Below are 25,450 nucleotides of genomic sequence, written 5' to 3' on the forward strand. Positions count from 1 at the left end.
AGCGGCCATGCACGTGATGCCGTCACCACAGTTGGGGTGATGGCCTAGCTAAGAGGGGCCCAACACCCAGCTGAGTCCTAGTACCCATTGGTGGGGAGGAGGTGGCTGGCCTAGCCCCTAAGCATGGGCTCTGCTGGTGGCATGGCTCCGACACGGGAACCACGTCCTTCTCCCAGGGTCTTTGGGGAGGTGACCAGGTCCAGGTGGGTACCCTGCTAAGAGGGAGGTGGGGAGGGCCGCTGGGGCTTCCACAGCCCTCCCCACCCAGGCCCACCCTGCCCAGCCCTCATCAGGATGCCTCATCAGGTCCTCTCCGGGGCACGGTCAGCTGTTCGTAGGTGGGCAGAGAGTTGCCGGGCAGGAAGAGCTTGGGGTGGACAGAGCCACCTTCGCTGCAGGACTGGACCACTTGGGCCCCGCCCCCACCAGGGGGTCCGCCCTGGTGCAGGGAGAGCAGCCGGTGGAGCAGGTCCGTGATGACCACCAGCCTCTGGTCCAGCTGCGTCACCTGCGGGGACAGGAACAGAGCTGAGTGTGAAGGTGGGGGCAGCCCAGTGCAGAGCCCCTCCAGCATCGCGGCAGACACGCCACTCATGACCTGGTCAGCGCTGCCCTCGACCCTGCTCATATGTGCATGTGCCGACTGTGGAGTCTGTCCCCCTCCATGGCGGCCCCTGGACCTGGCGGCTGGAGGTCACTCATGACCTGGTCAGCGCTGCCCTCGACCCTGCTCATATGTGCATGTGCCGACTGTGGAGTCTGTCCCCCTCCATGGCGTCCCCTGGACCTGGCGGCTGGAGGTCTCTCAGCCTGCTCCCAGCCTCTGCAGCTCTGGCCAGGCCCTCAGGGGCATCCAGGTGACCTGGCTCTGGAGTACTGACTTTACCACCACCTTGAGCTTCCTGGGGCCAGGCCAGGCTCCTCCGGGGCGGGGGGCGGTCAAAGAGATCAGGGCTTGCCTGCTCAGTCTGGAGGACATGAAAGCTGGACACGGCCGGGCCTAGTGTAGCAGGACTGGTGCGTGGCAGAGACCAGGGCTGGACACTGTTTAGGGCCTGGGAGGGTTCAGAGGACAGGGCCTGGAGGTGGCTTAGAGGTGGGTCAGGACCTGGAATGAACATGGCAGAGTGGGTGACCCACAGAGGTGGCCCAATTTTGCTGGGCCAACAGAGAAGCCCCACATGAACCAGGAGCCAGAGGACGGCGTGGAAGAAAGAGGCCGCTGGCCCCGAGGGTAGAACAGATGAGAAGGCCCTGCCTGGGAGGCCAGAGCAGGCAGCGGGCAGTCAGAGGAGAGGGGGTGCCCATCCAGGAGCCGTGTGCTCTCCTGCATGGGGGGGTCTAGGGAGGTCGTGGGCTCCGCTGGTGGCTCAGGGCCGGGTCGGGGCCAGTACTTGGCCTGCAGGGTTCTTGGGGTCGTCCCCTCAGGCACGCTGTCAGATTTGAAGTCCCCTCCCCCACCTACAGCACTGGAAACACCAGGAATGGTGGTGGGGGGCTGGGGACCTGGGGGCCAGGCCTGCAGAACTGCTTCATGGAATGTGTGGCTTTGGAGCAGAGACCACAGAGACGACCCAGGCACGAGCTGCCTGCTGGGCCCTGAGGAGTCCGCCGGGCCTCTGTCCACCACACATGCACGCACTGTCCCTGACAGGCCTGACCCCTTGGGCCCACCTGGCCCTTAGGGTTGGGGCCGAGCTGGAGTGTAGGGGTGCTGGAGGCAAAGTGGGCACCAACCCTGCACTGGCCAGGTGGGCAGCCCGTTGATTCTGTGGGCCCAGGTCCAGCTCCACAGGATGGGTGCCACGGTCCTCCGCCCTCCTGCATACAGTGGATTCTGGGTGCAGGGAAGGAGGAGCGGCGGCTTGGGGCCTGCCCAAGGGGCTGAGGGAGAGGAGCCGTCTCTCCTGGGTGAGGGCGGAAGGCCTGTCCTGCATCCCAGAATGACCGACAGGCTCCTTCCATGGCAAGGGCCTCTGCCCTTCCAGGAGGAGGAAGCCTGGTGTCCCCATCCTGGAGCCATGGTGGCTGCATCATCTCCAGGACACTCCCAGTCCCTCCTGCTCTGCCTGCAGCCATCCCAGGCCCAGGGACAGCTGTGTGTCTGAGGTCAGACTGCCCAGGCCACGGGGGCCTTATTCCCTATTTTCCCCAGTTGAACTTGATGTGCCCACACTGTGATGAGGCTGCAGGGCTGCCTGGCTTGGTTGGGCTGGGGGCCTGGAGCCACTCTGTGGCCCCTGCCCCAGGGGCCCACCAGCATCCTAATTCTCTGTAAGTCACAGAGGACAGCCACCGCCAGCAGCCACAGATGCCGATGCTAGGCTCGCCAGAAGAGGGGCCTTGCTCAGGGTCACTGTTGGGACCTCTGAGGTCCACCTGGCCCCCTGTAGCCCCTGCCCCAGGGCTCCACACTAGGGGCAAAATGGGAGGACAGTTGGTGTTGGGTCAAGAGCAGAGCTGGGTAGGGGCTGGAACCAAACCCCCCAGGAGCAGCCGCTGAGAGCCGAGGGCGGAGCTGACGCAGGAGGGAGGCAGCCGGGTAGAGGGCAAGGCGGGGTGTCCCTCTCGTTCACCTGCTGGACCTCTGAGGTTCATGCTGCCAGGAGGACCAGCCCCCTCAGTCCCTACCTACTTCTGCCCTGGGAGAACAGTGGGGGGCAGCCAGGCTTCAGGGGCCGAGTGGGGAAACTGAGGCCCAGGGACCTGCGGATGCACAGAAGGTGGATGCAGCCAACGCCAGGCTTGCTCCTTTTGGGTGGATCCTGGTTTCTCCTCCTGGATGGTGCCTGGGGCACTGCATGGCTTCTTGGCCTGGGTTAAGTTTGCTGGATATTGATTGGTTTGGCATTAATTAAAGCACCAAATACATTGCAGAGGAAAATCTGTGGTTTCATAAATTTTCACTTTACGGCATTTGAACATCTGTTGGAGTCCCCTGTGTGCTAATGGGTTGGAAAGCCTTTGTAGGGACTTCTTGGGGAACATAATGCAGAGGATGGTGGCTGTTGGGTGTGGCTCTGTGTTGAGCCACCTTGGGGTGACAGGGAGGACAAGCATCGTGGAGAGCTGTGCTCAGCCTCCTGCAGAGGAATGGGGTGGGAGCATGGGGTGGGGTGGGGTGGTAGCTACGGGCGCAGCACAGCTGAGCCTCCCTTCCAGTGCCACTGAAGGAGTCCCTGAAGCGCCCTGCTGGGGCTGGTTCCCAAGCTCATTGTGACCCTGTGCTGGCCATGCAACTGGTGTTTTGAGGGACTGTCAGGGTCTCTGGTCCCCAGGGATGTCTCATTAGTGGGCTGCTGGGTCCCTGAGCTGGCCCAGAGTCTGGGCCTCACACTGCCCCCTCCTCACACAAGAACAGGGCTGGGAAGGCAGGGAGAAAGAGTGGACCTCTCCAAAGCCTCTGGGTGCCGGGGTGGATACCTGGGTCCCTCTGGTCATCTGTGGGGTCTCCCAGCTCCCCCCGCTGCCTGCAGGATCTTCCTGAGTAATCCTGGTCACCCACAGGGCTGTCCTGCATCGTGGGCTGCCGTGCGTCCTCTTGGGTCATCTAGTCACCTCTGGGTTCTTCCCACACTGTCCTGGCTGCCGTGGGGTCCCCCAGATCCACGCCTGGTGGGGAGACCTCCTCTTCCAGACCAGCGTGGACACCATGAACTCCTCCGGGCCGTCCCCCCAGAGCTTGGTGTCTGACCTTGGTGCCAAGGCCCCGAGGCTGGGAACCACACTGTTCGCCCGTTGGCCCTGCCGGGCCCAGTGGGGTGGGGTGGAGCTGTGCTCAGACTGGTCCTGGAGGCCAAGTGAGACACAGGTACTGGACCTGGAGAGGCTTCCTTTCCTCTTCTGACAAACTAGTGTTCCCAGCAGGTCATGTGCTGGGGTGGGGAGGAGCCTGCTTACCTGCACCTCCGTGGGGTGCCAGGGCTCTGGGGGCACCCCGTGGAAGGGGCCTTCCCTGCCCTGCCTGCTGACCTGCCACGGGAAGGGCCCTGGCCTGGGCTTAGGGTGGCTCCTCTCAGCCCCAGACCTCAGTTCCTGAGACAGCACTTCAAACAGAGATGATCCCTGAGTCACCTGGCCCAGGTCCCCCTCTGGGGTCCTGGTGATGCTGCCGAAGGAGCGGAGGGGAACCCTCACCAGCAGCCCAGGGAGAGGCCGGCCAGGCCTCCACCCCAGGGAGACGCCTCTGAGTGGGCAGGTGCCTGCAAGGCACTGCCACCTTTGAGAGAAGGCAGTGCCCACGCTGGGCACCGGCTTGGTGTTCCCCAAGAGCCATGAGACAGATCAGTTTTGGGGATCTCAGATCTCGCCACTATTTGCAGTTTGATAGTGATTCAAAGGGCAGGGCCAACAGAAGCCCCTTTGTGCCCTGCCTCGACTCAGCGATTGATAACCCTAGACGACTTACGCCGGCTTCGGAAGAGAGAAAAGCACTAGAATAACAGCTAGTCAGAGGCCCGGGGCGGCTGCTGATCAGACCCGAGGCAATGGGGGTTTCTGTTTGATGTGGTTATGAATTTGTTTTCAAAAGAAAATCTTGAAAAAGAGTCAAGAGAAATTTTTGCAGAACCTGCCCAGCCTTGATCCCTGCTTGGGACCCCCGAAGGCATGAATCCTCGGACTGCCTTAGCCAGCTGGGCAGGCCAGGCCAGGCCAGGCCAGGGACGCTAGGGCCCAGCCCCAGGGGAGGAAGCCCGTGATGTGCCTGGGCTGGACGCCCTGGGGCAGCAGCCCATGCTTCCCTGGGATCCTTGTTGGACAGTGTTCAAGGCAGGGTGGTCCTCCTGGAGAGGCAGCCCAGGGTCCCTGTGGGGTCACAAGGTGAAGGCCACCCTGGGAGCCACCCTCAGGGCCAACCTCAAGACGCTTAATGCTAGCATGGGGTTAGTGGGTGCCAGCCCTGGCACCAAAGTGGCCACAGGGGCAGGGGAGAGGCCCCAGGAAAAGGGCAGGTGTGTGGGAGATGGCCAGCAGGCCACCTGCGCACCGGCCGGCTCTTCCTCCACTGCACCCGGCATCTACAGGCCAGGAGGTGAAAGGGGCCTGGCGGAAGCCCGACCCCCCGGAGCTGCCCAGGCTGCTGCTCCCGACTCTGCTCTTGTGCAGCTTTCCTGGCATGGGCGAGGGCGGGCGGACACCACCGCAGTGGGGTCCCACGTCACGCAGGACGCACATGGGGATTGGTGAGAGGAGGAAGCCCACTGTGCGTCCCCGGGGCATAGTGAGGAGTTTGGACACAAGTTGGGGGCTGGTGTGGGGCCCATGATAGGCCTTTATTAAGTCCTACTGTGTGCTGGGGTGTATGTGTCTCATTTCTAAGTCCCTTTGGGGGCAGAGCCACTGCTGCTCATTCCACAGACTCCGGCAGAGGCAGGGCGAGGCTACAGGAGGGCTGGGTGAGGGAGGCCGCTCCTGGGGTCTCCACCTCCCTCCCAGCTGCAAGCCCTCGGGTGCCTCAGGCTCTGGTGGGCTGCATCCTGGACCCCCCGGGCTCCCGTCCCTGCATATCCAGCCCAGCCTGGCAGCCCCTCTCTTGCTGGGACTGCTCCGGTAGCCGAGTGGCTCACGTCCCCACCCCGCTACACTTCCACACGGGGGTCTTTTCAAAACACAGACCAGTTCACGTCGCTGCCCTGCTGTCCCGGACCCCCGGGGCCCCTCAGGTGTCGGACACACCCCCACATCCCTGGGGCTCCTTCTGTTCCTGCTCTCTCCACTCTGGGCCTTTGCTGCTCCTCCAACATGGTGGTGTCCTGCCTCTAGTCCTTTGTCCTTGCTGCTGGGCTCAGGTCTTGCCAATGTCACCTCCATCCTCAGCCCCACCCAGCCTGCAGGCCTTCCTCCCCTGTTATCCCCCCCCCCCGGGGCCCCCCACCTCCTTGCCGAGTGGCCTCAGTGGCAGCACTGGGGGACCCAGCACTATTTAAGGAATATGGCGGTGCCTGGGGCAGGGGAGGCAGGTTCCTGCCTACCTGGGCCCAGAACTGGTGTCCACGGTAGGGCTGGGTCCCTGATGCCTTGTAAGGTGGGTGTCACCTTCGAGGCTATGAACCAAGGGCCCTGTCCCACTGCTGTCCTCATGTCTCTCACCGTTCTGCCTGCTGGGTGGCCAGAAGACGCCACACTGTGGAAGTGACCTGAGCCACTGCCACCATCAGCCCTACCATGGCCCCGTGACCAAAGGCCTCTCCGGAATGCAGGCTCCTGCCCTCCGAGCGGTGCCAGGGCAGGAAGAGTCCCTCCACCAGGTTCACCAGCATAGCCTCAGGCTTCTGCCAGCTCCCGCCCCTGATGGGGGCCTGGCCCTGAGAACCCTCACCAGCGCCAGGCCCTAGCAAGTGGCCCCCAGGGTGGGGCCGACCCTGCCCTCCCCCCACACTCAGTCTGGGCCCCTCTGCTGGCCCCCCTGCAGGAGGCTGTGTCTTCTTGGGGCTCCAGGACCCCATCTCCAAGCCATACAGGTTCCTTCGCACCTCGGCTCTGCAGGCCAATGAGGACGCAGAACCCCTGCTGCCACCAGCCTTCTCCTCCATCTCAGAAAACGGCCCCGACACCCACACGGTGTGACCGGCTCTCCAGACGCCTGGTTTAGACCACTTCCCACCGGCTGGGGGGCCTTTGCCCCTCCGGAGTCCTAGTTCTCCTCTTTCCTCCTTCACTTTTTCCTGAAGCCACGTCCTCCCTGGGGCGTCCGGGCCTGTGCATGCTTGAACAGTCTTCCCCAGACCAAGGCTGACATGTTTCCTTCTAGTCCGGTTAGGTTCGCATTTTATTGGGGAGGCTTGGATTCGTGAGGGACCGTGTTGAACCACAGACCTGCCTTTGGTGTGACCTTTTATACTCCACTGAGTCGTGACATCCCTTTAGGACAAGTTCCCCAAATGTCTACATCGACTGGAGGATCCTCACCAGACAGCTCTAATGTGGGGGCAGGGTGAGGTGAAACAGCAGGGGAGGTGGCCAGGAAACATCTGGGTGACCTTGAGGACTCTGCTCTGCCTCCCTAGTCTGAGAGGGAGGCCCCTCACTCCTCTATTTAGAACACACAGGGGCCTGCCCCTCACCCCTCCTTCGCACTCTGAGCAAAAGGTGAAGTCATTCCCGAGGCCAAGGGGTGCCTGGGATCCTGGCCTCTGCTGCCCCTCCCAGCCACCTCTTCTTCATGGGCCCTGGTCACAGGGTTTCCTCTCTGCTCCTCTAGCTGCTGGAATGTCCTCCTGGGTGGTCATGTGGCTCACACTCTGCCTGGCCCTTAGCCCATGGGGGTCTGAGTGTGTCCAGTCGCAGCCCTTTGGGCTGGCACCGAGGGGCCCCACACTGCTGACCCGTGGCCTCGCCCCACCTCAACATCCCTGCTGGGGCTGACATGCACCTGGAGCCGTCCGTGGCCACCAGCCTCCCCAGCACTGCTGACACCATCCTGGAGGAGGGCTCAGGACAGAGGTGACCGAGTGGCAGCTCGAGGGGCCCACATAGCACACAGCTCCCGCATGGCCTTTGTCCCCATTCCCGGAGCGGGGCCTGGTGGCAGAACTCGGTGCACAGAGGGCAGGAATCTGCCTAGGACCCCTGACAGGTGGGGAGGGGAGGGAGGAGACCCGGCCTCCCCAAGGGTCTGCTCAGCCCCTCCCTGGCCTTGCGAGGTCCTGCCTGGGGAGGCAGCTGCCCCCGCCCGCCTGCCCGTCTCCAGCAGCCCTGCCTGGTCAGGCGAGTGGGAGTGCAGGGCGGCTGGAAAGGGGCTGGGAGCCGAGGAGCCGTGTTTGTGCTGGCCCCGGCCCGGGCCCCACCTGCATTTGATTCTCCTCTGACGACCGCCTGCGTCCCGGAAGCCAGGAGGGCGCCAGGCAGAACACTCTGTGCCGGGAAGCAGGGAGCTCCACTGCCTCGGCCAAAGCAGGCGGCCAGCGGCCCTGGGCCCTGGGAGGTGGCAGGTGGGCAGCAGCCCCTGGGGTTCCAGTCTGTCCCAGGGCTGCCTCCGTGGGCCCTGCGCTGACTGCGCTCCCGCCAGCTCCCCGCAACACCTGGGGCCTGGGCAGCACAGGACCCCAGATGCACCCTACCCCAGGATCCCAGCAAACCTCTCTCTGTCCTCATGCCCAGCTGTCCCTTTGTCCCCTTTCTTTGTCCCTGGAAAACCCTGACCCTGTTGCTGCAGGGCCTCAGAACTCCTCCTGGCTTCCGTTTCCATGCCAGAACCACTGTGTCCTCTCTGCCCTGCATCTGTGCCCCCCTCGGCCAGCAATGGGGTCCGTCTGGACACACTCGGTGGAGCCCCTCCTCGTGACTGTCCCTCATTCACCCAACAGACGTCTTGTGTTCCCCTCATGGCCAAGCCTCTGGGAAGTGGCACTGCCATCCCCTCCCCCTGGTGCCAGCGCTGGCCACCTGCTGGACATGCCTCGTGGGGTCTCCTGACCACAGTGTGGGCTCCACCCGTACCTGGCTGTCCCTGTTGCCACACTGACATTGACCCAACCTTCCCTGGCCGATCTTCTCCAGGAGACACCGCCAGCTCTTCCTCTGTGGGACCCTCTGCTGCCTTGGCCATCCCAGGCTTCCTTCCATGGCTGTCCTTTCTAGAACATTCGCATGAACCATCTAGACATTGATGTCTCCCCAGCTTTCACTCCAGCCCAGGCCTGAGGCCCCAGGGTGCTGGATGCCTGCTCCGGACATCTCATGGGCATCTCAGGCTCCAGGGTGGGGCGGCTTTATGTCCCTGTTTCTTGTCCACGCACTTCTGTCCATCCCATTACCACCTTACCGCTGCCTCCCTCAAGACAGGGGAGTTGCCAGGCTAATAGTGGCCACGTCCCTCACCTGTTGGGTGACCTGGGCTTTGGCACCCCTCAACAGGGAGGGCCCAGTGATTCTGTTCTGTGGCTCAGGGCAGCTGTGGGGCTCGGGCTGGTCACATCTGGGGGCTGAGGCTAAGGTGGGATCCCTGGGCACTTCAGAGCTGCCTCTGGCCACTTCCCCAGCCCCTGACACGGGTTGGACCCACCCCCGGTGTCTCCCTTGCACGTCTGTCAGGCCATCCTTGGTCCCTCCTTGCCCAGGACTGTGGCCTTGCACTGGACCCTTGGGGCAACCTCCCAGGCTGCTCCTGGCCACACTGGCCCAACCCCTGTCCGTCTAGGAGCTGCCGTGCGCCTGCCCGCTGGAGCCCTGCGCCCCAGGCCTGCCGCGTTGGCACTGCCTTGACATTCGTCTGTTCCTGGGTTCTGTGATGGAAGCTCTGCGCGGCTCTGGGTGAGGCTGAGGCCGTGGCCTGCTGGACCTGCTGGCCTCCCTCCGGGCCGCCCCCTGCCGCAGGCATGCCAGCACCCCTGTTTACCCTCCCAGCTATTTCCACCATCGTGGCACAGGAGATGCTACATCCTGGTGGCGGGGACATCAGAGGTAACCTGATATGGCGTGGCTTTGCTGGCTTGTTGTGCTCAGCGCAGGTTTGGAGGCTGCCTTTGAAACAGGTCCCCGGGCTTGTGCCTCTGGCCATAGCCTCCTCCAGGGACCTGCATGCCCCGAGCCCCGGGCCCTCATGGTGGACACAGAAGCTGACGGCGCCCGTCTCTCCAGGATCCTGGGGAGGGACCCTGCTCTGAGGATAGGCGTGCCCTGGGGATCTACCCGCAGGCTCTGAGCTGCCTTCCTGCTTGCGGCTGTCCCCTGCCTGGGCTGTCACCCAGCCCCACCTCCTGGCTGAGATCCCACCTGCGTCCCCAGTGGGGTGGGGTCCCCCGCTCCTCACGATGTCTCCTGCCTCCTTTTCTGAAGCCCCCACTTTGGGGTCATCCGACAGCACCCCAAGCCTCCCTAAGTCTCCCAGCCCTGGCCCTGGCTTCTGACTCTAGCCTTTGCCCCCATCACCCCCCTCATAATAACTGGCATTTTTCAAACATTCCAAGCCTCGGCCTCCCTTTCCTCTCCCCTGATAAGTACCTGACCTCTGCCCCAGGCCCCCACGGTCACACCACAGTGGCCCCTCCTTGGGGCAGTTTTTCCCCCACTGTTGGCCTCTGTGCCTCCAATGACCTCGACTTCAACGTGCCCTTGAGCCCACTGACTGAGTCCCAAGGGAGCACGTCGCCTTCCTAGCCCATCCCTGCTGGTGGCTGGCCACCTCTCCCCAGCCCCACCGGCTCCTGTCCTTCCTGGACACTTGGGCAGGCTCTGCTGCAGGCCTTTGCTCTTGTTCCTCCAGGACCCCAGGCTGCCCTTCCCCGGGGGGTGTTTAGCAGCACCCTCCCAGGTCGCCCACGCCCTTGCCGCATGGACACTGCCTCGTCCACGTCCACTTTTCTCTGGGGCCATCAGCACTCCTGGTTTCCTGTCCCTTGCAGGCAGACAGCTCCCTGAGGACAGGGGCGTCTGCCCTCCCCGGGGCTTGGCACAGGATCAGGTGAGGGGATCATGCCCACCAAGAGGCCAGACTGTCTGGACTTCTGCTGGTGGGTGACCGTGTGTCTTCTTGGGGCTCTGGGGCAGGTTGCACCGCAGCTGTGTGGCCCCGTGCCGTGGGGGGGGGGGGAGCCAGGAGTCAGGCTGCGCAGCAGAACCCCGGCTGGTGGCGGGCACTGAGGAGGACCTGGGTACAGGGGGAACTTGATGCTTTCCAGGGGCTGGACATCCATCCCCACCACCACTCCTCACTCAGTCCCAGCCTGGAGACGGTGGCCCCATGACTCAGCCGAGCAGGGCCGAGCTGCAGCTGCAGCTGACCTAGACGGGTGGGCAGCCCCCAGCCCTGGCCTACCCAGGACAGGGCCTCTCTCCCTCCCTCCCCCGCTTCCGGCTCCTGCTCCTAGGACAGAATTCCCTGGATTCAGAGCCCCTGGGGCTGGAGCCAGGTTGGAGGCTGGGCCTGGGGCCTCTGGGCTGGGGTCCCAGAAGGGGGCTGGGTAGCCAGGCCTGGAAGCTGGGATCAGACTCTTTCCTGGCATCTGGGAGAGCCGTGTGGGGAGGCAGGGCGGGCTCCACCAACAGCAGGGTGCATGCCCCCGGAAGCCGCTCTCCTGTGGAAGCTGCAGGGACCCCTTCCTGCTTGGGCCATGCCCGGCACTTGCTGTCCCCCCTTGGGGACAGGATGGCACCTCCAAAACCTGTTTCTCCCCAGCCTCTGGGGCCCAGATCCCCCAGTCAGCAGCCCCCAGCTTCTGTCCTGCTCTCTTCCAACCTCAGGCCCCCTCCTGCTGCCCCTGGCATAGGCTTTGGGGTGGGAGCGGGGTGCCAGCCCCAGGCTGCCCCTGAGGGGGGAGCCAAGATGGTGTCTGAGGAGACCTGGGGACCGGCCCTCTGAACTGGACTTGGGCAGGGCTGGTGGTGGAGGAGAAGGCCTTCAACGCCTTGAAGGCACATGGGAAGGAGTGACCTGGGGTCCCGGTCTCCCACTCTGCCCACCGTCCACCTCCCCCTCCTCCCCAGGGCTCGGCCATGGTGCCCAGGCTGCTCTCGTTGCTGCACTGGGGCATGTACTCTGCATGCCACCCCACCTGGACACCTGGCCTGGGAGGGTACTCCAGTCACCCGCGGGCAGCCGAAACTCGTCTCCATCCCTGCACAGACACCTCACTGTCGGGGACAGTCGCCGTCCACACTCCTTGTGGCTAGGCGGGGGCAGCTCCCCTGCAGGCCACCTCTCTGACTGTCCAGGAGGGGGGTGAGGAGCTGGGGAGCAGGTGGGCGGCAGGAAGTCACTGGGGCTCCAGGCCAGCCCCGAGCGCTCCAGTCCCATCTGGACATATTTGGCAGGACCTGCTCCCCTCTGCTCCCAGGCTGGCCGGATGGACCCTGGTGCTGGACGCTCCCAGCCCTCCCACATCTGGAGCCCACCTTCCTTCTGTCCCCAGGGCTCACTGTGGGAAGAGCGGCCGCCCGCCCAGGCCTGGTCAAGGGCACTGGGGCCTGGTGTTGTCACCTCCCACACCTTTGCTTTGCCTCCACAGGACGGGACCCAACAGGGATGTGGGTGACTAAGGAGGTGCCGGAGGCGCTCCTGTGACCCACTGCACTGCCACACCCAGGGTGTCCTCCTCACGCCCAGAGCCTGGGAGATGTCCCCACAGGCCTCCTGTCCCCGGGATGTTGTGGGCACAAGCATCACTCTCACGCCTCCATTCAGTGGACATCTCCACACTAGTCTGTCCCCAGCAGGGAGCAGGGGCCTTGGCTAGAGAGGGCCTAGGACCAGGTCCCCAGCACGGTCCCTCAGAGCCCCGCCAGTCCCTGAGACTTCTGGCTTCTCCCCACCTCCTCTGCCTGCCTCGGCCCAGCTCCCAGACCACAGCCAGCGACCCCAGGGCTCAGCCGGCCTTGGGGAATGTCCCCTGCCCCCTTGACCCCAGCCTCGCCCCTCGCCCTGCAGCGGTCACTCCGGGGTGGTGTCGGAACCTTCCCCTGGTGGGTTTTGTGGTGTGGACCTCTGGCCCGGGGGGTGGGAGCCAGTAAGACCCCGAGCCCGCAGAAGGCCCCAAGCTGCCATCCCCCGTGGGACCCCCGTTCTCAGAGGGCAGGCAAGTTGTGGGAGGCTCCATGGTGCCATGTTGAGCAGTCACCCAGGGGACTCAGGTGTTGGCCTCCCTGCCATCTGTGAGCCAGACTCGGATTGCTCCTTCCCAGGGACGCGTGGGAGCCCGGCCCTGCCCCGGCCCTGCCCTGGCCCTGCCCCGGCCCTGCCCCGGCCCTGTGAGGGGCATCGGGACCCTCGCTCCCCCTTTCCACTCAGCCTCAGGTGGTTCAGCTTTCTGGGTGGGGTTCAAGACCTTGCCGGGTGGCTGCCATCTGCCCAGACACCTGGCCACCCGACTGTGCCCCGGGTGGGTGGCCATGTGGCTGGGGGTGGGATGAGGGTGCCTTGGGTGGGAGAAGCAGAGCTGGGAGGCTCCTGGGAAGGCCCTCAATGCTCGGAAGGTGAGTGGAAGGGTGGGAGGCCTCCACCCAGGAAGGAGGCTCCGGGCTGGCCTTGGGCCTGCCTGGCCTGGGCTGACCCTGGACACTGATGAGAGATTCAGGCCCCATCCTGCGGTTCCCAGCCCGCCCTTCCTGCGCCTGGGATGGGGAGGAAGAGGTCACTGGGGATACCAGGCCCGGGGCAGGGGGTGGGACACACGCTGACAAGACTTGGTGTGGCCTTCTGGCCTCAGGAGGACCAGGGTTCCTGTTCATCAGGACCTGGGGTTCCTCCTTGGTGCCTTCAATCCTAGGGCCCCAGAGACCATCTGACTCCTCTTCAGGTCCCGGCTCCAGGAGGCCTGCCCAGGGAGAAGCCAGGACTCCTCTGGCATTCAAAAGTGAGTCCTTCTCTCCCACTACTGCCCCGTCCCGCATGGACCCAGGCGTGGCCATACAGAGAGCTCCTTCTTGTCCGGGGTCAGCTGGCCCCCAGTCTGCAGGTGGCCACACGCAGGGCCTGTCTGCCTGGCACCCACACTCTTGCTGTTCCCAGATCCCCAGCATGATGCACCTCTCCCCCAAGAGCCCCCAGCTCCCTGGCAGAGCCCCTGCCCCCAGCCAGGGCACTGGCAGAGCTGCCCGTCCTCCTGCACCCTCCTCCCCGGTGCACTGGGGAGCATCCCGCCGCCAGCAGACCCAACTACCTGCAGCACCCAGCTGTGAGCCGCACCCCATCTGTGAGCAGCACCCCATCTGTGAGCTGCACCCAGCTGTGAGCTGCACCCCATCTGTGAGCTGCACCCAGCTGTGAGCAGCACCCAGCTGTGAGCAGCTCTGTCTGGTGCCCTGTCCTCAATCCCCCTCCTGTTCCCACCAGTGAGCCTCAGCCCTCAGCCGTCTCTAGCTTCCCCTGGTCTTTCTAAACTCACATCACTCTTCTCTGCTTTTGCAGTTTTAGACATTATTTAGGGCCTGTCAAACATGGAAGATGAGAGATAAGATTTTCTTCTCATAACCCCTGTCCTCTGTCATTCCCTTATCCTCTAAATAAATTTATATCTCAATTCTAGGCTCGGTCAATATTTATTATTTGCATTTTACATGCACAGTATGCAAATACTATTTTTAGCTGAGTCACATGGTTTTCTATAATTACAACTTTTTGTTTTTCCTGGGGTCAAGGGTTGCTTTTGGGAAAAAAAAAAGTTTCTTTGGGTGTTTTCTTAGTTTTAATGCATATGTCACCCATACATCCTAGAATATTTTGCAAGAGTCGTAAAATGTCTATTAACCCTTTTGAGAACACGGGTCATCTATCAGCTTCATTTTCTTTCTCCTAGAGGCCTAGCAGGGGTGGCTGCTCTCTGTCCTGCGGACACTTGTGATACTACAGCTTCTTTGTCTGTCGTATTGAGGATCTCCTTGTCCTTCCTGTTGTTATGGTTGGTGTTAGAATCCCCTGGTTTCTGGATTCCACGCTTCTTTCTTAGATTTTCCTCTCAATCTGTATGAACGTGTTCCCAAGAAACTTTCTGAGAAAAGGCACACGGTAGGTAAGGATTTTGACTGTGTGCATCTGAAGATGTCTTCATTCTATTCTCACACCTGGGAGTTTGACGCGGCACAAGATTCTATGTCGGGAAGGCCCTTTTCCCTCGGAAGCTTGAAGGCACTTCTCCTGAATCACGGTTGGAAAGTCTGATGCCGTTTGATCATCCATTCTTTGGGTGTGACCTACTTTTTTCCTTCTGGAAATGTAGGGTGTCACTTTATCACGGTGTTTTGAGATCATAATGAGGAGCCCTGATGGGACATTCTGGGAGTTCAGGGGGAAGAGGGCAGTTGCACGTTTCAGCCCGGATCCCCACTGGTTCCGTCACGATCGCCCGTCTACAGCTGCTCCTGGTGTCCCCAAGTCCAGGACACAAGTCCTTTGGCTGGGGTGGGGCAGCAGCTCCTGGCTTTAGGGGCTGGGGTGCCTGGGGACACCTGCATTCAAGCTCAGTTTCTTTTTGGACTCCCTGACCCCCAGCCTGTGCTGAGGTCGGCCCCAGGGTCCTGGCTGAAGCGACCTTGTTATCTGTGGCTCTACTTCCTGGAGGACTTGGTGTCCACTTTTATGGTCTTCAGGGTCAGTGTCCACTGGTCCTTCTGAATCTTCTTTTCCAAAATTTTAGCAACCTTTTTTATTTTTTGCAGGGGAAGTATGATCTTGTTTTTTCTCCAGGTGTCTTTGTCGTTGTTGATTATATCATCAGATTCTTTCTGGTGCCTTTACTGCCATCTTGGTGGAGTTTGGAAGGAGCGTTAACAGTGTGGATTTGTTGGATTTAACCAGAGGTCGTCCATCCATCATGGATGTCGGAGACCCTCCCCGAGCCTCCCACTGCTGTCCTGTTACCCTAACCCTAGCAGCCACTCCACGCTGTCTGTCTTCTTTCCCGACTTCTCAGAGTGTTCCTCCAGGGGGTCAGCACCCCCCCCCCCAGGAGGCCCTCAGGATCCAGGACCCACACTCCCTCCATATGAGCTTCCCCTCAATATCGTCAGGCACGGCACGGTGACGATGTAGCTTTGGTCCTGCACTCATACCTTTGCAGGTAGGGGTCTCCTTGGGGGCTGACCTGTCCCCCCAAGCTTCAAATACCTCGTTGGACCTGGCCTTAACTTTTACAGTCAGCCAGGTCATAGGGTTCAATGTCCTTGACCCCAACACCTTGGGAGCTCAGAGCCATCTTGGTTTCAATGTATTTCAAGCAAAGCACTTGAGGCAGCCTGTCTGTTTTTTATTCTCTGTCCCCGAAAATGGTGCTGCTCTGCTCCTGGGTGCTTAGATGCCAGGCTGAGCCACCTAGGTGTCCTCTTTTCCTACCCCCAAGTCTAGTTCCCATCTGGGTTCTTTCCTTGGGCCTCCAAACCACATGAAATTCTCCTCTGGTAAAGATGCCTCAGTGTCTCAAAAGTCACACTAGACTATCAACAGGAACTTGAATGAGGCTGGTGTGTGACCAATTGGAGTAGGGACTCCATCCCCGGGGGGCCTCGCAGTGACTTGGGTTTGTGTTACCCGATGACGACCAGTGACAGGAGGGCAGCTGACCTGAGCTGCTTCCACATGGTCCTTACAAGGGAGGGCACCGCCGGAACAGAGAGGGGATGGCCATGACCGAGCAGCCATCAGGGGCCACAGAACACAGAAGTGAGTGGACAAGAAATCTGGGGTCTGGAGGAGGCACTCTGCTCACCTGAGCCCTGATGCTTCTGCTGGGCTGGCTCCAGGTGCCACACTCTCTACTGTCCTTGTCTCAGCAGTCCCCCTTCCCCCATTTCTCACCAGGGTGACAGCAGTGTGCGGCTCATCGCTCTTTGCTTGAGATCCCCCCCACCCCAGTACAGTGCTCCCCACCACCTGAACTTTGAGTTGAACCCTCCTATAGCTTTCGGGAGACTCTGAACTCCACACCTCGAGTGAGCCACCGTATCACCCACTAGTCACCACTTGTTCTTTGTCCCTGCCTTTGCCTCCCTGGACTGACATCAGCCTAGTGCTCACGACGGGAGTCTGTGCCCCTGGACCTGACATCAGCCTAGTGCTCACGACGGACAGTCTGTGCCCCTGGACCTGACGTCAGCCTAGTGCTCACGACGGACAGTCTGTGCCCCTGGACCTGACGTCAGCCTAGTGCTCACGACGGACAGTCTGTGCCCCTGGACCTGACGTCAGCCTAGTGCTCACGACGGACAGTCTGTGCCCCTGGACCTGACGTCAGCCTAGTGCTCACGACGGACAGTCTGTGCCCCTGGACCTGACGTCAGCCTAGTGCTCACGACGGACAGTCTGTGCCCCTGGACCTGACGTCAGCCTAGTGCTCACGACGGGAGTCTGTGCCCCTGGACCTGACGTCAGCCTAGTGCTCACGACGGACAGTCTGTGCCCCTGGACCTGACGTCAGCCTAGTGCTCACGACGGACAGTCTGTGCCCCTGGACCTGACGTCAGCCTAGTGCTCGCGACGGGAGTCTGTGCCCCTGGACCTGACGTCAGCCTAGTGCTCGCGACGGACAGTCTGTGCCCCTGGACCTGGCGTCAGCCTAGTGCTCGCGACGGACAGTCTGTGCCCCTGGACCTGGCGTCAGCCTAGTGCTCGCGACGGACAGTCTGTGCCCCTGGACCTGGCGTCAGCCTAGTGCTCGCGACGGACAGTCTGTGCCCCTGGACCTGGCGTCAGCCTAGTGCTCGCGACGGACAGTCTGTGCCCCTGGACCTGGCGTCAGCCTAGTGCTCGCGACGGACAGTCTGTGCCCCTGGACCTGGCGTCAGCCTAGTGCTCGCGACGGACAGTCTGTGCCCCTGGACCTGGCGTCAGCCTAGTGCTCGCGACGGACAGTCTGTGCCCCTGGACCTGGCGTCAGCCTAGTGCTCGCGACGGACAGTCTGTGCCCCTGGACCTGGCGTCAGCCTAGTGCTCGCGACGGACAGTCTGTGCCCCTGGACCTGACGTCAGCCTAGTGCTCGCGACGGACAGTCTGTGCCCCTGGACCTGACGTCAGTCTAGTGCTCGCGACGGACAGTCTGTGCCCCTGGACCTGACGTCAGCCTAGTGCTCATGACGGACAGTCTGTGCCCCTGGACCTGACGTCAGCCTAGTGCTCACGACGGGAGTCTGTGCCCCTGGACCTGACGTCAGCCTAGTGCTCACGACGGACAGTCTGTGCCCCTGGACCTGACGTCAGCCTAGTGCTCACGACGGACAGTCTGTGCCCCTGGACCTGACGTCAGCCTAGTGCTCGCGACGGACAGTCTGTGCCCCTGGACCTGACGTCAGCCTAGTGCTCGCGACGGACAGTCTGTGCCCCTGGACCTGACGTCAGCCTAGTGCTCGCGACGGACAGTCTGTGCCCCTGGACCTGACGTCAGCCTAGTGCTCGCGACGGACAGTCTGTGCCCCTGGACCTGAGATCAGCCTAGTGCTCACGACGGGAGTCTGTGCCCCTGGACCTGACGTCAGCCTAGTGCTCACGACGGACAGTCTGTGCCCCTGGACCTGACGTCAGCCTAGTGCTCACGACGGGAGTCTGTGCCCCTGGACCTGACGTCAGCCTAGTGCTCACGACGGGAGTCTGTGCCCCTGGGCTGTGAATGCTGGGAGGAAGGGGTTTGTGCCCCACTCCTGGCACCCAGTTGGCTCCAGGGCGGGCATCCTGAGGGGACACTCTCGGGACGCCTGCTGCCCATGGTCCCGGGCCCTCTGGGCCCCTCTGGCTCTCCCTTGCAATAGCCTGGAAGGGCCTGCCTGTCCCCAGAGTGAGTCAGGGCATCTCCGTGCCTGGACGCCCAGCTGTGGGTCGACAGTGATACCTGTGGAAGTGGGGGCAGCAGGGGGGAGAAGGGGACCCAGTGCTGGCCTGGTGTGTTCATCCAAGTTTCCACCAGTGCTGCGCAGTGGGTGCTGCTGGGCTGGCCTCGGGGTCTGACCCCCGCGAGTCTGCTCTCTGCCAGGCCACCCTGGGAAGCTGGGGGGATGGGGCCCAAAGGTCAAGCCGCCCTTCAGCCCATCTCCACTTCTCCATTGGCAACGGCTGGGCCCTCCTCTGTCGAAGTCACAGCTGAGTGAAATGTAGCCTTAAGATGCGGCTGACATGAGGAACAACAGCAGTCCCCCACAGAGGTTCCGCTGCAGGCTGGTGGCCCCCACCCCCCAATGATTCCTCAAGACATTGGCATGAGCCAGGCCTGGCTGGGCAGCAGCTCTGTAGACCACAGGCAGTCGCCCTTGATCTCCACGGACCACAAGGTCACTTCCTGGATGGTGGGAGGGCAAGACCCTGGGGAGAGGATACGGAGCAGGAGGGGTTAAAACCAGGCTGTGATGGGGTAGTGCTGAGTGAGGGACTCTGGGGAAGGAATTGCCCTGCCCTTTCGGCTCCAAGCCCCCGCCCAGGCCCTGGAGTGGGAGGCCACCCGGTCCAGGTTGTCACTGCGCAGAGCGCCACCGAAACTCATTCATACTGAAGTGTGAATGACTTATGGCTCCGGGTGACCCCGCCTCCCTGCCCTGGCCCCGTAGAGGATGATGAATTGTCTGTTTACTGTCCATGGCTCACTGTCCACGGCTTCCTCAAGAGCAGGGCCACACACTCGCCCCATGTTCCCAGGGCCCAGTCACAGCAGACATTCAGAAAATGTTTGCTGAAGTCCACGCCAACATCTAGCCCAAAGAAGGAAGGGCGGGGGGGGGGGCGTAATTCGGGCACTCGGGGGGCGGGCAACCTGGCAGCAAGGGCCGCAGGGATCCTGGTGAGTGGAGCCATGACGTCCCTGCCCCTCAGTGCCTGACACCAGCCTGGGCCCTCCAGGGGAATGTCCATTTTCCTGAAGGATGCTGACCTGGCAGAGGACTCCTGAAGCTCTTGCTGGGGAAGTCCTTCTCGTAGCCTCCTGCTGGTCTGGGGCTGTACCTTGGTAGCCCAGCAGCTGGGCCTGCGAGGGACACACTGGGACAGAGTGTGAATGGTCCAGCCTGGACCCAGGCCTGGCCCCACCCTGGGAAGCGATGCCCCTACCCTCTCTGAGACTCTGGCTCCGGGCACGAGGACGCCCCTGTGCCTGCCGAGGCCACGCACAGTGCTGTCCCCAGGTGCAGGCCAGCACTGGGCGGCAGACGTGGCCTGTGGAGCCTGCCGGGGCCTCCTGGTGTCTGGCCCCTCCTGCCTCCCTCTCGTAAGGAGCCTTTTACGGACCTTAGAGGGGCTTCTGCCGCCTCCCGATCATTCACTCAGTCACATCTGCAGAGTCCACATGGGAAGTCACACCTGAGGTTCCAAGGACCGGGACAGGGTATCTCTGGGGGCCATGATGTGGTCACATGCTTACTGAACAGGTGCGGAGCAGGAGTGTGGTTCAGGGAGGCAGACAGGAGTTTCCTGGAAGGGACCCCTCAGAGGGACCCTCCAGGACCAGTAGGAAGCAGTCAAACAAAGGAGGAAGGTACTACTGTGGAAAGTAGTGAAAATATTCTCCAGAGAACTTGGAGTGGAACCACCATACTACAGTGACGCAGCCACATCAATGTTTATAGCAGCTCGATTCACAAAAGCTAAGTTACGGAACCACCCTAGGTGCCCTTCAACAGATGAATGGGTAAAGAAACTGTGGTATATATACACAACAGAATACTACTCAGCCATAAAGAAGAACGAAGTCATGGCATTTGCCAGTAAATGGGTGGGACTGGAGATTATCATTCTAAGTGAAAATACACCAATCCCCCAAAACCAAAGGCCAAATGTTCTCTCTGATATTTGGATACTAACTGCTAACCCACAGTAAGGGGGCAGATAGAAGTTCATGGGATTAGACAAGTAAATGAAGGGAAGGGGGAATGGGAATAGGAAAGACAGTAGAATGAACTGGCCATCACTTTCCTGTGCTCATATATGAGTACACGATCAGAGAAACACCACATTATATACAACCACAGGAATGGGATCCGAATTAGAATAAGTGACACTCCATGTCTCTGTGTCAGAACACTCTCCTGTCATGTGTGTCTGAGAAGAACACAGCAGAGGGAGAAGGTGTCGCACGCAAGGGGACAAGGTGAGTGGGGACAGGCCTCGGAGCCGCTGTGCAGACTCCAGGGAAGAGCAGGAGCCTCACTGGGAGGGGCAGGGCCCACCCCAGGCTTTGGAACCCGCCCAGCACCTCTAGGTGCCCCTGACTCCCACAGCCACGGTGACACTTCAGGATGTGCAGTGGCCCTTGTGGCTCTGCTCAAAACCAGTCTGGGAACCTCTGCACCACGGAAGTGAAGGCCCGATGGCCGTGGGTCTCACTTGCTCCCCACGGGAGCCTTTCCACCCTCTCACTAGCCACATTCCTGCCCCGCACAGGGCCTTTGCACATGCCGCGTCCTCTGCCCTTACAGTCCCATGGCTGGGAAGCAAGGAAGCAGGATGGCTTCAGGATATATCCAGAGCCGTCCTGTAGCCACCACGGAGCTACAGAAGCCAGGTGAGAGCTGTCACTGGACACCTGCTGAGCGCACCACTCTGAGGGACAGGAGCTCACCCAGATGGAGAGCCCACACTGACGGGAGCAGAGGGACCGGGAGAGCCCTCAGGTCTGGGGTTGGGTCTTACTCCCTCAGAGAGACGTGAAGGTCACGCACGGGCCAAGGAACGGAGAGTCAGGATCATTGCCAAAAGGGCAAAAGAAGCCCCCAAGACCACCCAGGTGAGCAGCGGCCGCGGGGCGTGACTTGTGACCGTGGGACTGGGGCCCACGAGGCTCTGCTTCTGGAGAAGGAAAAGGACGAGGTGAGGGGTGGAGGGCGAAGTCTCGGGGGGTTCCAGGAGGAGAGAGGAGGGGGCGTGGGGAGGGACGCGTCCCCAGAGCTAAGGGCCAGGTCAGGGCAGGAGGGAACACGAAACCCAGGGATCCAGAGATCCCCAGCGTCCCTGAGCAATGCCACCCGTCCCCACCTATCATGGTGGAGGAGTCGAACTGAGGACGAAGGAGGTGGGGACAAATGGAGACTTCAACCGAGGAACTGAGCTCCATCCAGATGAAGAGCTTCCCAGAACGACACGTTAGGCCTCCAGAGAAAATCCAATCATTCTCAAAATGTTTGTACTTTGAAATAAAATTGGAATTTTGTGATAAAATAAGGCGACAAGATTGACAGACCTGGAGGTAGGAAGTACACTTCTCAGTGACTCTTCAGTTAAGGAGGAAACAAGTGGCGATTGAGTTGACTTCAGAATGGGTTCACAATGAGAGGCCGACATATCAAAACCTGGGGGTGCAGCCAAAGGGGGTACAGAGGAATATTTATAGCAGTTTTTAAGAATCAGAAAGATTAAAAATAAATGTGCTGACTTTTCAACTTAAGAAGCTAGAAAAAGAACTCAAAGTACACACAAAGAATAGCAAAGGTGTTGATAAAGGAGAACATTAGCAAAATAGAAAGATTAGGAAAATAGAATTGATCAACAATTGGCTGTTTGAGGAGCCAATAAAATAAACTTCAAGCAAGTAAAGTAAAAAAGAATTAAAAAATTAGAAGGGAGTAATAACTATAGATGGTGAGGGAATTGGCTGTAAGTAATTATGACACGTGAATAAAATCCCAAACTTGATGGGATGGTTAATTTCAATGAAAAATTGCTAGAAGTGGCTTATGAAGTAGAAAAATCCAAAAAACAAAAATCTACTGGAGAAATTGCAATGTCAGTCACATACCCTCCTCTAAAGTTTCCTAGCCCAGATTCTGAAATTATTATTAAAATATTTTCAAAAAGCAGATAACAGCCTTCCTTTGAAATGTGTTTTAGGGCATAGGCCAATATAAGAAACTGCCCAACTCAAAAGCAGGCACAAAGCTGGGTACAGTGGTGCATGCCTGTATTCCCAGCCATGTGGGAGGCTGAGGCAGGAGGATCCCAAGTTTAAGGCCAGCCTAGGCAACTTCTAGAGACTGTGTCTCAAAAATAAAATAATTAATGAAATGAAATAAAAGAGTGGGGACGTAGTTTAGTGGTAGAGGGCTCATGTAGCATGTGCAAGGCCCTGGGTTCTATCTCCAGTACTGCCCCCCTCCCCGACAAAAATCTAGTCACAAAAACTGGGTGAGGAACACAAGGAAATTCTAAGCCCAAAGTAAGTATGGACAGAAGTGCCAGAATCCCAATAAAACATTAGCATATGGAACGGACCAGCATGCAGCCCTGCCTGTGCCACGTGATCTCTTGGCCACATGGGCTGCCTACTCAATGGTCATCCCTTAAGCTCGTGCCACCTAGGAACTTCGTAGCTGTCTTGATTTGTGCAAATCTACTCCTCAGTCCTCAGCAATGGTGGAATTGCCCACAGCATCTCTCAGAGCCCTTCCCTGTTTTGAAGTGACACAGAGCTGTAAGGCCATGTGAGCCTTATCTCAGGAAGGCAAGGACGGTTCAACCTCGGAAAGACTCCTGCTGCTGTCCTCGGGTGTCAGGGCCCCTGTGTTTCAGGCGTGGGTTCAACTGAATCTCTGCTCTCAGTTTTGGACTGACTGGTGGTGTGTGTCTCCCATCCCAAGTTCCTGGCCTGCTCAGGGGAGGCTGGCGGGTCTCACGCCAGCCTTGCCCGCCCCTCGCTGCTCTCCGGTTTGCCCACTTTCTGACCCCTCACACGAGGCCAGCACGCAGCAGGCACTGTCACTGTGAAATGAACATGCTGACTTTTGCTTCCTTGGCTGTGGTCTGTCCTGCCTCATGGACCGCAGGCCTCAGGAGCTGGCACAGTGGAGTCTAGCCCACAGAAGCCAGGAGCCTGGAGCACAGGGGAGCTTGGCACATGCTGGACAGATGGCTGGATGAGGGCCAGGTGAGGACACTCCTGGGTCCTGTAGGGCAGAATCTCCCTGGGGAATGTCCCTTTGTTCTTTTCAAAGGGCAGGAAAGTCCTGACCCATCCAGGCTGGGGCCTGGAGCATGCCAAGGTGGGTGTCCCCTGGGCAAGGAACTGCTGCAGGGGTCTGAAGCCCCTGGTGCCCGCTCCTGCTGAAGTGGCAAGCGGCCCCTCGTACGACACCACTCTGGATGCCTGGGGGCAGTAGCAGAATAGCACAGCCAAGCTGTCCCCTGGCAGTTGTGGGGACACCTGTCGGGAAGGGTGTGGAGGGCCATGCTGGCAGCTGAGAGCAGGCCCGGCTGGCAGGGGCAGTTACCCGATGGGGCCGGGGATGGGGGCTCTGGACAGCTGGTGCTAAGGACCCGACAGGTGGGCAGGGCTGGGGGCTTGGCAGCTGGGCTGGTGGGGGAACAACTGGAGGCAGAGTGGGCTGCATCCGGGGGCCAGATCCAACCTCTGAGCTGTGTGTGCTTATGTGGGGGTGGGAGGCAGCTGAGCAGGATCAGGGACCAAGGGGGCACTTTCTGGGCCCCTCCCTGGGGTGGCAAAGTCCAGTGAGTGACGGCTCAGGCACTTGGCCCAAGTGTGTCAGAGACAGCCTACTTGTGCCCTCCTGTCCAAAAAAGGCCTCCTGTGTTTTCTGAGGACTCTGGGGATGCCCTGGGTTGGGCCCACCCAAAAGGTGCACCAGGAACAAGCCTGCGGCCTGAGCGCCCACATGCTGAGGTCGGGTGTGGCCCCCAGGGTTCCTGGGGAGCTGGGGGGATGTGCGGGCTCAAGGGCACTGTTCCTGATCCCCTAGCCCAGCGCGGGCACCTGACACTGCAGGGAGGAGCAGAAGGTCCCCTCCTGGGGCTCAGAAGGGGCAGGGGTACCCTGTCCCAGGAGACAGCTCTAGAGGGGCAGCAGGAGCTTTCTGGACACTCTCGCCACTTCCTATAGGACGATGGGCTTCAGGGGTCAGTGCATATTATGCCAGTCAAAGAAGAATGGTTCTGGAGATGAAATTTGGGAACTGATATTAAACGAAATCAGAATTTTTCACTACAAGTCTTTTCAGGGCTTTTAAAATGCAAATATGCACCATTTAGGCAAAACTGGTGAGTGCCCACTGGGGTTGGGGGTGTCTCCAGGAGGTGTCTGGCCCTGAGTCTGGGGTCTGTCCCTGGTTCAAGTTGCATCCCAAGGGTTTGATGTCCCTTCAAGTCTAGCCTTCTGCTAGTGCCAGGAGAACAGCGCTGGGTCCCCAGGAGCAGCCCCACATGGGAAGGGGTCCTGATCTGATCTGTGCCAATGGCCTCCTGGCCTGGCGGCCCCCATGGACCTTTTGTGGAGTGGGTCTCTGCTCAGTGCCTCAGCCGCACTGTCCTCTGAGCCTTGCTGACTGAGGACTGAGCCTTCCGAAGGCCGCCGTCTCAGGCGCCAGGGACCTGAACCAGGGAACCTGTCCTTCCATGGGGCGGAAGCCGGGCTGAGATCAGGATCTGGAACAGGCCGGTTGCCTCCCCTACCTGGAGGGGCTGCCTGCCATGACAGGGACTGTTTCTCTCTGGGGTCATTCCTGTCTGCACCAAGCCAGGAAGCCAGGGCACCACCACAGCCCCCATCCTGGGGTGCCACAGGGGTTCAAGGTAGCGCTCAGAAACTGGCTGGAGCCACGGAAAGAGCCGTCGTGGGCTCTGTCCAATGTAGTTAAAAACATCTGACTGTGACCACAAAAATGCTGGCATCCGGGCTGCAAAAACATCTTCATGTCAAATGCAAATGTGCTGGAGAAGGCCGCGCTCTGTTAACCCTTGGACGGCAGTGCGAGGAGTGGGCTGAGGGCTTCTTCCTGCCGGCCCCAAGGTGGTCAGGAGCATTGCTGGGCTGCGTTGCGGGGAGGGGCCTGCCAACCTCATCGCCAGTGTCCTTCAGGGTGGGGACCAAGGTTCTGGAGGGGACCCCAGGGCGGGGGCAGTGCCTCCTGGGCTGGCCTGTGGTTTGCAAACACGCGTCTGTGCATTCACAGAGGCTGAGCAGGCCCACGTGGCTCAGGTGCTGGGGACAGGCACCAAGCCAGCAGCAACACGCCACCCTGGCTCGAGCGATCCTCGGGTGGGGGTGAGACGGCCCGCCACCGAGCGAAACGCTGTGCACGTCAGAAGGAGACGTGGCTTAAAAT

General features: G+C 60.6%; 1 protein-coding gene across 3 annotated transcripts in view; it reads right to left on the reverse strand.

The window, feature by feature from the left end:
- Positions 1–289: 289 nt before the first annotated feature.
- Positions 290–25,450, reverse strand: part of Kcnq1 (potassium voltage-gated channel subfamily Q member 1) — a 292,310-nt gene continuing 267,149 nt past the window's right edge. For all 3 annotated transcript variants that reach the window (XM_076844874.2, XM_076844873.2, XM_076844872.2), the window contains one exon: positions 290–508. In XM_076844874.2, coding sequence (XP_076700989.2) covers positions 290–508 — 219 coding nt within the window. The remainder of the gene's footprint in view (positions 509–25,450) is intronic.

Source organism: Callospermophilus lateralis, chromosome 2 (assembly GCF_048772815.1).
Source record: "Callospermophilus lateralis isolate mCalLat2 chromosome 2, mCalLat2.hap1, whole genome shotgun sequence".
In the NCBI taxonomy this organism is placed as follows: domain Eukaryota; kingdom Metazoa; phylum Chordata; class Mammalia; order Rodentia; family Sciuridae; genus Callospermophilus; species Callospermophilus lateralis.